A 12,560-nucleotide genomic window follows, 5' to 3' on the forward strand; every position below is an offset into this window, starting at 1 on the left:
ACTAATAAAAAATTGCAGATCGCTGCCATTACTAGTAAAAAAAAAAAAAAAAATGCCATAAATCTATCCTCTATTTTATAGACACTAACGTTTGGGCAAGCCAATCAATATATGCCTATTGCGATTTTTTTTTACCAATAACATGTAGAATATATATCAGGCTAAACAGAGGTAGAAATTTGTCTTGCTTTTTTTCTTAAATTTGGGATATTTAAAATAAAAAAAAAGAAGTTTTTTTCAAAATTGACAGCATTTTCTTGTTTATAGCGCAAAAAAATAAAAACGCAGGCGTGATTAAATGCCATTGTCAGTTAAATAGACGCAATGCCATATCGCAAAAAAAAAAAAAAAAAAATCAGGAAGGGGGTAAATTCTTACGGGGCTCGAGTGGTTAATTAAAAAAATAAAAAGTTAATGTGTGAAAAAAATTGCCTATGTGCTCAATAAGCACATATACACTTTTTTTAATGTATTACTTTTTTTTTTTTTTTTTTTTTTACTAATTAACTTATTCAGTTTGTTATGGATGAACTTTCAATATAGTAAACACTTTTTTGCACTTTACGTCACTACAAGATTTTTTGACAAATTTCCAGTTTATACATTTTTTATGCAACATTATCACATGCATGAACTTTTTTTTTTCTTCACATGCATGAACTTAAACATTTTTTTTTTTTTTTTTTTATATATAGTACAAGAAGACTTTTGTCTGTTGATTAAAAAAAAAATAATAATAAATGTGATGCTATATTTTCAGCTATGATCACATGGTTTTAGGTACACTATTCCATTATTGTAGAAGCATGGTCATCTTATATTATTATTTAAGGTACTTGTATAGCGGTGTCAATTTATGCAGCGCTTTACATATACATTGTACATTTACATCAGTCCCTACCCTCAAGGAGCTTAAAATTTAAAAAGGTCCTCAACTCACATTCATATACTAGGGCCAATTTAGACAGAAGCCAGGAGTGGAGACAGATCTGCTGTTCCTACTAATCAGGAATAGCGATCTGTCTCCTCCTCTAGCCAGTCCAAGCTACCACCCCCCCCCCCCCCCCCCGTTAGAAACACAAGGGAACACATTTAACCCATTGATCGCCCTAGTGTTAACCCCTTCCCTACCAGTGACATTTATACAGTGTTCAGTGCATTTTTATAGCATTGATCACGGTATAAACATCAATGGTCATAAAAAATAAGTGTCTAATCTGTCTGCCGCAAACCCACTAAAAATCACAGATCGCCGGCATTACTACAAAAAAAAAATAATTAAAAAAAAATGCCATAAATCTATTCCCTATTTTGTAGACGCTATAACTTTTGTGCAAACCAATCAATATATGCTTATTGCGATTTTTTTTAACCAGAAATATGTAGAAGACTATACATCAGTCTAAACTAAAAAAATTTTTTTTTTTTTTTTTTTTACAGATATTATATAGCAAACAGTACAATTTTTTTTTTTCCAAATTGACACTCTGTTTATAGTGCAAAAAATAAAAACTACAGGGAGGTAATCAAATAACACCAAGAGAAAGCTCTATTTTTGGGGGGGGTTGGCATGAACGTAAATTTTGTATGGGTACAGCGTTGCATGACCGCGCAATTGTCAGTTAAAGCGATGCAGTGCCGTATCACAAAAAACAGCCTAGTCATTAACCTCTTCAGGCCCCGAAGAATTTACCCCCTTCCTGAACGGGCCATTTTTTGCGATACGGCACTGCGTCACTTTAACAATTGCGTGGTCATGCGATATTGTACCCAAACAAAATTGGAGGTCCTTTTTTTCCCCACAAATAGAGCTTTCTTTTGGTGGTATTTGATCACCTCTGCAGTTTTTATTTTTTGCGCTATAAACAAAAAAAAAAAAAGAGCGACAATTAATATCACAAAATTTTAAAAAGACAAACATTTCTTCCTCAGTTTAGGCCAATATATATTCTACATATTTTTGGTAAAGAAAAAAATAAAATAATAATAATCGCAATAAGCATATATTGATTGGTTGCTCAAAAGTTATTGTGTGTACAAAATAGGGGATAGATTTTTTTTTTAATTTTTTTACTAGTAATGGCGGAGATCTGTGATTTTTATTGGGACTGAAACATTACAGGGGAAAGATCGAACACTTTTGGGACCATTGACATTTATACAGCGATCAGAGCTAAAAATAGCCACTGATTACTGTATAAATGTCTCTGTCGGGGAAGGGGTTAAATGTGTTCCCTCAGTGTGTTCTAACTGTAGTTGGGAATGGGACTGCCTGGGGGAGTAGAATGATCATTTTTATATACTAGGAACACACAATCTGTCTCCTCTCCACTGCCAGAATGGGGATGCGCATGTTTCACACACATCCCCGTTCTGGCGCAGTCTTCCCCTATACCCCTTAAATCGGCTGCCGTACAACCATGGCAAATCGGGCAGGGGAGCCATTCTGCCGCCGTCAAACGATGGCAGGTGGCAAGAGGTTAAGGGGGAAAATCTTCCAGGGCTGAAGTGGTTAAACCATTAACATTTATTTTACTCAGTATTCCAAAGGCTTTTTTTTTTTTGAACATGTGACCAGCAGCAGAGGACTAGAAGCTCCTCCTGCTTATGTTTCCCTGCAGACTGGCTAGGAAAGATCTGGGTCATGTGACAGTTATATTAGGGATTAGGAAAAAAGGTACTTTGTTTTTATTACAAATAATTAAAGTGGGATCATCCATAGACAGAAAAAAAAAGGGAGAATGCAAATCAAACCATGTGTGTTTAGTATCACTTTAACCACTTTCAGACCGGACCATTTTGCTGGTCAATGACCAGAGTTCTTTTTACAATTTGGCACTGCGCTGCTTTAACTGGTAATTGCGCGGTCATGCAATGTTGTACCCAAACAAAATTTGCGTCCTTTTCTTCCCACAAATAGAGCTTTCTTTTGATGGTATTTGATTGCCTCTGCGATTTTTATTTTTTGCGATATAAACGTAAAAAGACCGCAAATTTTGAAAAAAAATGATATTTTCTACTTTTTGTTATTAGAAAAATCCAATAAACTCAATTTTAGTCATACATTTAGGCCAAAATGTATTCAGCCACATGTCTTTGGTAAAAAAAAAAAGTCAATAACTGTATATTTATTGGTTTGCGCAAAAGTTGTCACATCTACAAACTAAGGTACGTTTTCTGGAATTTACGCAGCTTTTAGTTTACGACTGCCTATCTCATTTCTTGAGGTGCTAAAATGGCAGGGCAGTACAAAACCCCCCCAAAATGACCCCATTTTGGAAAGTAGACCCCCTAAGGAAATTGATAAGTGGCATGTTGAGCCCATTGAATATTTTATTTTTTTGCCTCAAGCGATTGAATAATGACAAAAAAAAAATTTTTTTTTTTTTTTTTTTTACACAAAGTTGTCACTAAATGATATATTGCTCACACATGCTATGGGCATATGTGAAATGACACCCCAAAATAAATTCTGCTGCTTCTCCTGAGTACGGGGATACACATATGTGGGACTTTTTGGGAGCCTAGCCGCGTACGGGGCCCCGAAAACCAAGCACCGCCTTCAGGCTTTCTAAGGGCGTTACAGTTTTGAAGGCCATAAAATGCCAAGATGGCACAAACCCCCCCCAAATGACCCCATTTTGGAAAGTAGACACCCCTAAATTTAGGGGTACACTAGTGAGACTAGGTAATAAATGGCAGGTGCCCTGAAACTATAAAAAAATAACTAACCAACCAGCGTCACCTGTAACAGTTATATGGTGATCACTGGTGAAAGGGTTAACTAGGGGGCAATCAGGGGGCTTTATGCGGTAGTATATGGGGGTCCCTGGCGCTATAAAAAGCTGCGGCGAACCTAAATACCTACCTGCCTAACTAGCGTCACCTGTGACACTAATACAGCGATCAGAAAAATGATCGCTTATTAGGCTGGGTTCACACTGGAGCGATGCAGGAACGCCACGAATCCGCGGCGGGTTCCCGCATCGCATGCCTCCCGGCGGCAGTTCACACTGCCCTATGCGAACTGCTGGGAGTGTCAGTGAAATGTTAATGACACCCCCAGATCAGTTCGCATATCGCAGTGCGATCTGCAAACTCGGATCGCATGGTGTGAACACCCATGCGATCCGATTCTGCTGCGGACCAAAAAAAGGGTCCTGTGCGAATTTGCGGCGGGTGTGACGCAAATTCAGCCATACTATCTGTATGGCTGAACTCGAATCGCACAGAGATCGGATGTGATTTGCACTGCAGTGCGGTGCGAATCACATTCGTTCTCATAAACCGCTGCAATGTGAACCCAGCCTTAGTGACACTGGCGACGGGGGGTGATCACGGGGTTAAACCTTTATTGGGGGGGTTAGGGGGGTACATTAGAACTAAAGGGGGCTAACCCTAACTGCCCTAACAGTTATTACAGTCACAAATGACACCAATGCAAAAAAAAAAAAAAAGCAATTGGTGTCACTGTGACTGGGGGGGGGGCAGGGGTAATTGGGGGGTGATCGGGGGGTAAAGGGGGGGTGTGAGTGTGCCTGGCATGTTCTACTGTGTAGTGTAGTGCTTGTGCAACTCACCGATGCTCTCTCCTCGGTGCCGGAACGAAAAATACCGACACGGAGGAGAGAATACATCACTTCCTCTCCTGTGTTTACATTACAGGAGAGGAAGTGATGTCACGGAGCATTTCTATTCGTCGGGAGCGATCACGAGGGGGTGGCCATGAATGAATGGCCGCCCCCTCATCCCGGATCGCTCCCGAACGAATACCGACCGCCGCAGGCACCGGGGGGGGGGCCCGATCGGGCACCCCACCCGCAGGAAGGCAGGGACGTATATATACGCCCATATGCCTGCCCGTGCCATTCTGTCGACGTATATCGTCGTGCGGCGGTCGGCAAGTGGTTAAGAAATACAAAAATGGTCAAAAAATCCTCTTGCCTTGAGGACAGTTAATAGTGACCTAAAATGCAGTCCTAAATCTAGATCTGGCTCTAAATGTTAACTTACCATGACCAAGGCTTTTACTATAGCTGTCATGAACTGTGGAAAATGAATGTAACGCCCCATCTTGGCCTGCAAAATGAAAAGCAAGAAAATATGTTCAGTGCTTAACTAGTTTTCTGTTATATACCAGTATTAAAAATATATTTCATATGCAAGAACAATGTTCTCAAATACAAAAAGCTCTTAAATCTACCTGCACTAAGTATCTGCTTGCCATCTAGACCATGATGTCGAATGAAAGTGGGTGGAGCATTATGACCCATACGAAACCTAAGCAAACGACCTTGGCCTCCTGGGCCATCAAAGATCCAGACCTGGTTAGAAAAAGACAAAGGAGGTCAGAGAATTTGGTATACACAAAATTAAAAAATGTATAATAAAATAATGTGTCCTGCTGTGGCGATTTCCCTTTATCCCGTCTTGCAGATGCAACAGGGAGCGAGAGGAAATCTCTCCAAAGTGAGAGAAATTCCCACCCTAGACAATTATTCAAACATGTGCCCTTATTGAAAGATATCTTCTTACCTGTTGCTCTCACAACTCCAAAAATGTACACTCTTGGTGAGCGGGGTCACCAGGACAAAAGAAAGGATGAATAAACTATAGCTTAAGCTTTTTTTAAAACTTTTTTTGTAAGAAGCATAACATACCAAGAACAAACACTGTACCTTAGGTTTTTTTTTTTTTAAAGGATTTGAGAAGCCAGCGATGAAGAACACCTGCACACTGCAGTGGTTTAATAAGTAGCAACTATACCAACTAAAATAGGTGGAATTTTCATTTACCTATCAGCAAGTGTAACATGGCCAACATACCCAAAATCCTAAAACAAAAACAGGAGGGAACCTCATTACAAAAGTCGCTTGCAAAGCCTTTGGGCCAAAGCTGGCATCCATAGAAGCAAACATCTACCTAGCGAGTGCTGCGAGTACCTGTGTGTTGTATTGTTGAGTATTAGTGTCAGGAAGCTAGTAGTTAATTTGGACAGGGTATAATCCCTTTAAATTAGGGGGTACAATGCCCGGCAGCTGTGGAAATGCAACTCTGTGTACATCTTGTGGCATGTATGCGTTCCTTGATCATCCGATCAAGGGCGAATACTGCTGTGCAAAATGTAAGCACGTTGTTTCCCTGAAACCCAGGTTCTGCATCTAGGGAAGCAACTGTCAACACTGAGAAGACTCCATACTAAAGGAGAGTTGGGATCATATCAGACAGGTGCCAGCAGAGAGGTGGGTGGTGATAAAGAGAGGCAGGCACCAGAGTAGATGGGTGACAGTCGGGAAGGGTAGAAGGGAAAGTGCCAGGGAGGCCGGTCCTGGGCTAGAACATCCCAATAAATACACCCCCGTTGCATGCCATAGATGAAACCAGTCACGGAGCAGCATTGCTGGAGCAGAGTGACGCCCCTAGCTGCCAGGGGAATAACTCCTCCAGTGAGGAGAGTGCAAGAGTGCAATCAGGGCAGCTAAGAGAACATGAAAGGCACATAGTGAAGGAGAGTGAAAAAAAAATCCCAAGTAAGAAAGGGAGGTCAGATCATATTTGTCCCTAATTAACTGGAACAATGGTACCAGCAGATTAGAGAAAAGACAATGTAGCTCCAATATTTAAAAAAGGACCAAGATACATCCCTGGGAATTACAGACCAGTTAGCCTAACAATAATATGCAAGCTCTTGGAGGCGACTATATACAAGATTTTAGTAATGAAAACGGCACCATTAGCAGTAATCAGCATGGATTCATTTAGAATCGTTCTTGCCAAACCAACCTATTAACGTTCTATGAGATGCCATCTAGATAAAGGAAGGCCTGTAGATGTGGTGTATCTGGATTTTGATACAGTTTCCAATAAATGTTTACTGTACAAAACAAGGTCTATCGGCATGGACCATTGGATGAGGTCATGAATTGAAAATGGCTACAGGGGCGAGTTTAGAGGGTACTAATAAATGGGGAGTACTCAGAAAGGTCCGGTGTGGAAAGCAGGGTCCCCCAGGGTTCTGTCCTGGGACCAATCCTATTTAATTTTAACATAAATGACCTGGAAGATGGGATCAAAAGTTAAATCTCAGTATTTGCAGATGATACTAAACTAAGCAGGCAATTTCTCTGCAGGATGTGGAAATCTGTCAAGAAGATCTAACAAATTAATGTGGTGTACAACTACATGGCAAATGAGGTTTAATGTAGAAAAATTTAAAATAATGCAATTGGGTGGCAAAAATATGAATGCAATCTACTCGCTAGGGGGAGAACCTCTGGAAGGAATCTAGAATGGAAAAGGACCCGAGGGTTCTAGTAAATAATGGGCTCAGCAATAGCAAGCAATGCCAAGCTTCTGCAAGCAAAGAAACAGAATATTGGTATGCAATAAAAAAAGGATTAACTGCAGAGATAAAACAATAATTCTCCCACTCTACAAGACTCTGGTTCGGCAGCACTGGGTGCATGCCATTCAGTTCTGGGCACCAGTCCTCAGGAAGGATGTGCTGGAACTGGAGGGAGTCCAAAAGGAGGACAACAAAGTTAATAAAGGGACTGGGGGACCTTAGCTATGAGGAAAGGTTACAAGCACTGAACTCTTCTCTCTGGAAAAGACAATTGAGAGGGGATAGGATTTCAATGTACAAATACTGTACTGGTGACCCCACAATAGGGATACAACTTAGACAAGAGGGTTCTTTACTGTAAGAGCAGTAAGGATGTGGAATGCTCTTCCACGGGCAGTGGTTTCAGCAGGGAGCATCGTAGTTTTAAGAAACTATTAGATAGGCACCTGAACAACCACACCTTACAGGGATATACAATGTAATACTGACATAAAAAGCGCACACACAGGGTGAACTTGTGTCTTTTTCAACCTCACCTACTATGTAACTATGAACTTAGCAAATGTGTGAGGAGAAGACCAGGTAGTAGCCTCACAAACATGAACAGAGCCTTGATGCTGAATAGCCCTGAAAGCACCAACACTCCTAATAGAATGGGCCTTAACCAGGAAAGGAAGAACCTTCCCCTTGAAACCAAAGGACTGAGAAACAAGATGACAAATCCACATAGGTAATGGCCACCAAAAAGAAAACCTTACATGCAAAGTGTGACAAGGGAATTAATCTTTAAGAAGTTAAGAAAAGGAGGAGACTGGAAAAAAGACAAAAGAGAAAATTAAGGTCCCACTGAGGTGGTTTAAGAGGTGGGGGGGGGGGTGTTTTGGGAGTAGGGGGATAAGTGAGCGCAGGAGAAGGGGAATAAGTGAGGGCAGGGGACTTCTTACAGAGCAGCACACGTCATGGTGCTCTGAGACAGGGTTGCCAGCAGCAGAAAGTGAATCAAAAGGTTGGATGTGCTGTGTTCTCTACAGGTCTCCTCCAGTATCAGCCTGAAACCGCATAGCTGAATGCGTGCCCTCCCTCCTCTGCCTAGATTTAGCTGGACTTGGTGTGTTGGGGGTAAAGAACTCATCAGTGTCCTGAGAAGACTGGCTGTATCTCCATGCATGCAGCCGATGCCATCTTGCCTGTCCCGCCATCCAGCAGAGGGATACAAATCAGTAAGCCACTGGGGAGGCTTGGATGACTTTTGGACATGTCACCCAGGTGAAAGAGGATCTTTGGCGGCAGCTTAGATGCCAGAATCCACTCCTCTAAAGTTGTTGTGTTAGCCTCAGTAAGGCAGTAGCGCTAAGCGGCCTCTTCCTCGCTGGTCAGACACACCACCTGTTGAAATTGGCATTGGTCCTTAAGGACGGGCAAGGTCGGTCCTTAACCAATAATTGCAGGCATTCTTTTCTTTACACTGCAAATGCCTAGTAAAGGCACAGGTAACCATACCTTTAACTAAGGAATGAGGCATAATAAGTCTCTTAAATAAAAGCACAGCTCAAGCCGAGATTTGACCCTTGATGGTACTCAAAAGCAAGGGAGTTTTCCACACCTGTCTGGAGAAAAGTGCTAAAATATGCTCCACGACATACTTTCAGACAACTTATTAGCTTAGTAAAACATGATAGAAGATCGTACCATGCAACGACAAATGTCGTCCAAAGCATGTCTGTCAAGAGATTTACAATGCTGACATATCACATTCTTATCAGCCAAATTGAATGCACTTTTAAGAAATCAATATCAGTATAGCGCTTGTGAAAAACATGACTAGACACGTGTAACAAACAAAAAAGGTACTAAACCTAAATAAAACACCACTGAAGAGGAGACATGTACAAAAATATTGAACACTACAACTAGTGATAAATATCAAAGGAAAAGTACAAGTAAAAAAAATATTCAAAATGTGGTTCAAAGTCCCACGTGGAATCTATATTCAAAACTTCATGTGAATATCCCAACCGTGAACAGGATATGTAACTGAAGTGAGAAGTACCACCACCGAAAACTAGGAGGATTACCGGAACGTTTGAACGCACAAGAGCATATGTTCTGTGAGTCAACGGGCTTGTATTTATGTAAACAACCAATGGGAATGAACACTGGAATCCTCAGATGGCTGGAACAGGAACGCCCGGCTACCCTCAAGGTGGTAGATAACTATGTATGTGTATCTCATGGGGGACGGTGATCAAATGTCCATAGATGCAGTTAATAGAATTAAAGGGGCAAGAACAAAAAAGGGCCACATAGCGTAATTCCGTTTTGGTACGCAATAAATTTAATGAAGTTAGAAAACTTACATTTAGAAGGTTAAAATCAGCGCTTTTCTAAAAAACAAATAGCGGAAGCGGAGTCCTCCCCAACTCGTTTCGTCTCAAAGGACATCGTCCTTAATGCATTTTTAGACTTTTTATACAGAAATCTATAAATTGTGTGCATCAGGAGACTGAGGGAACAAGTCAAGGCTTATAAAACCTTATACTAAACTTAAGCTTTAAGTAAGAAATAGCTGGAGAGCCCCATTTCTTGTAGAAATCCTCGATCATGGGGTACTGTTAAATAATACATTTAGGCAGTGAAAAACGCTACTTCCGGATTAGCTAAATCTGCAGGGTGTGGCTTGGTAAGGATTAAACAGGCCTGTAAACCACAGGAGGAAGAGGCCACCCAACTGAAAGGAGCGTTGGCCTAAGCCAGAACACCTATGTAGCAGTCAACCCTATAGATAAATGCAGCTGTGCAGGACTGTAGGCATAGGCCGAGTAGGTGATAAATTAGGTGATGTGGTCTGGTATCCCTATACTGTGTAGTTCAGGTGCTGCAAGAAGTGTACTGCATTCCAGGGACCGAGGGTTGATGCCAGTGCAATGTTGTTGCCACGACCAAACCCCATTGATGCACCACCGCTACTGCATGTCATATCAGTGGAAACTGTCAAGAAACAATCCACTACACAGAAAACACTGTCAGGGGATCTGCCACACTGTTCCACTAAAATGGGTATTGCAGCACCAGCAGGCCTAATCTTCACCCATCAGGGCAGGTGAGCCCCGCAGGAGCTTCAGGGACTAGACTTCCCTCTAGAGGGATCACCTCTCAGGACCTGTAGAGCATTCGGCTTCGAGGTAACCAGTTACTGAGTATACCAGTGATCACTGTCCACAAGGTCCAGCACTGGCTTGTAGACATAAGGCACTTTTTCCCACTTTTGTATTTGGAATCCAGGTACAGCCTCCTGGCTGTAGCAACTTATTCATATAGGGCCCACCTCTGCCCTACCAGGGGCATAATAGGCTGCATATACAGGAACAAGTCTGAGGAAGATCTTCAAAGGGACAAAGGGAGTGCACAGCCAGGCACATGGAGACACTACCAAAAAAAATTGAGGCATAGCTGAGCCGGGGGGTTTGGGTGTGGGGTGGGAGTGGAGGGGGTATGGGTTATACCTGAAACGCCCTGTTTTTTTGGACAGTGCCCATTTGCCTGCAGGTGTCAGCATAACCCAAGTAGTCAAGAATACAATTACAACTTCAAATCCCTTTTTGAGTGTTCATGAACAAAGCACAAGATGAGGTCTACATATTGCCATACCCGTAACGCATTATCCGCAGCATTGGTAATGAGCAGAGGTTCTCCATGAACAAAGGTTAGCCCGGCGATAGCAGTGGAATGAACATCTCTCATCTGGCTCATCAGTTTCTTTTCCTCCAAATCCCACAGGCCTATGTGACCAATGGGGCTTCCAGCTGCCATTATTGGATGTCCATCTGCAAAGCAAGAAGCAGTGTTAAAAATATAAACTAGTAACTGTTGAAAGGAGGGCATATTGGAACACCTATTTTTACAAACGAATAGTAAGTGACTCTTATACTTAGAGAGCAAATAGATTTTTGTTGAGAGGAAAAAAAAATAAAACACACAATCACCTCCATGTGATCAATGTACATTGCAAGGATTTTAACAACCTCTTTCTTTCAGTCCCTTCTCCCCCTTTCTGATCTAAAGAAAGAGCTTTTTGTTAGATTCTGAATGGGAACAACTTTTTCCATTTTTGATCTTATACACTTACAGGGCTCTCACGAGGAGAGTGGCAGTGTCTGCATTCCTTTAGAAGTGTTTAGTCTTTTAGGAGCATCTCACCAAAACTGAAATGTTTGTTACAGATTATGCCTAAAATCTGACTTGCATCATAGTTACATAGTAGGTGAGGTTGAAGCATCTTAAAGTGGTTGTAAACCCTTACAAACCACTTTGACCTACAGGTAAGCCTAGATCAAGGCTTACCTGTAGGTCCAAGAAATATCTCCTAAACCTATACGGTTTAGGAGATATTTACCCGAAGACAGCCACCGCTGTCTACGGCGCATGCGCACTGGGCAAGCCGCAGATCGCAGCGATATGCCGTGAGTGTTGGCTCCGGTGCGCATGTGCAGGAGTGACGTCATCGCGGCTCCGGCGAATCACAGCGCTGGAGCAGCGAGACCCACCAAGAAGATGGAAGCTCGGAACTACAGGGGACAGCGGTGACTTCGCTGGCTCCTGTGTCAGGTAAGTGACACATAATGGGCTACTATGTGATGCATAGTAACCCATTATGCTTTACCTTTGCAGGGAATCAAAGAGGAAGTAAACCCATCACTGTTTACTTCCACTTTAACACATAGGTTTGTCCTAAGCATCTTAAGGAGAAGTGGCTCCACTCAAGCTGAGTTTAGCATTGTTTTGACAGTCTGATTCTCTGTTTGTTCTCCCTGAGAGTTGTCCCAAGGGTCAGGCTAGGTCTTGACTTGTTATTTCTAGGTGGATTTGTCATCTTGTTTCCCAGTCCTTAGGTTTCAAGGGGAAGGTTCTTCCTTTCCTGGTTAAGGCCCACTCTATTAGGAGTGTTGGTGCTTTCAGGGGTATTCAGGGCTCTGTTCAGGTTTGTGAGGCTACTACCTGGTCTTCTCTTCACACATTTGCCAAGTTCATAGTCACATAGTAGGCGAGGTTGAAAAAAAAGACAAGTTCATCCTGTGTGTGCGCTTTTTATGTCTGTATTACATTGTATATCCCTTTAAGTTGTGGTCGTTCAGGTGCTTATCTAATAGTTTCTTGAAACTATCGATGCTCCACGCTGAGACCACCGCTTGTGGAAGGGAATTCGTAGTTTAAGGTT

General features: G+C 42.0%; 1 protein-coding gene across 1 annotated transcript in view; it reads right to left on the reverse strand.

Annotated features, from left to right (window-relative positions):
* Window positions 1-12,560, reverse strand: part of WDR36 (WD repeat domain 36) — a 119,842-nt gene that overhangs the window by 66,570 nt on the left and 40,712 nt on the right. The window contains exons 8-10 of the mRNA XM_077462297.1: window positions 10,994-11,169; window positions 5,204-5,324; window positions 5,014-5,079 (exon numbers count right to left, since the gene is read on the reverse strand). Coding sequence (XP_077318423.1) covers window positions 5,014-5,079; window positions 5,204-5,324; window positions 10,994-11,169 — 363 coding nt within the window. The remainder of the gene's footprint in view (window positions 1-5,013; window positions 5,080-5,203; window positions 5,325-10,993; window positions 11,170-12,560) is intronic.

Source organism: Lithobates pipiens, unplaced genomic scaffold (genome assembly GCF_037356315.1).
Source record: "Lithobates pipiens isolate NorthernLeopardFrog02 unplaced genomic scaffold, aLitPip1_a1.2 Scaffold_3, whole genome shotgun sequence".
NCBI lineage: Eukaryota > Metazoa > Chordata > Amphibia > Anura > Ranidae > Lithobates > Lithobates pipiens.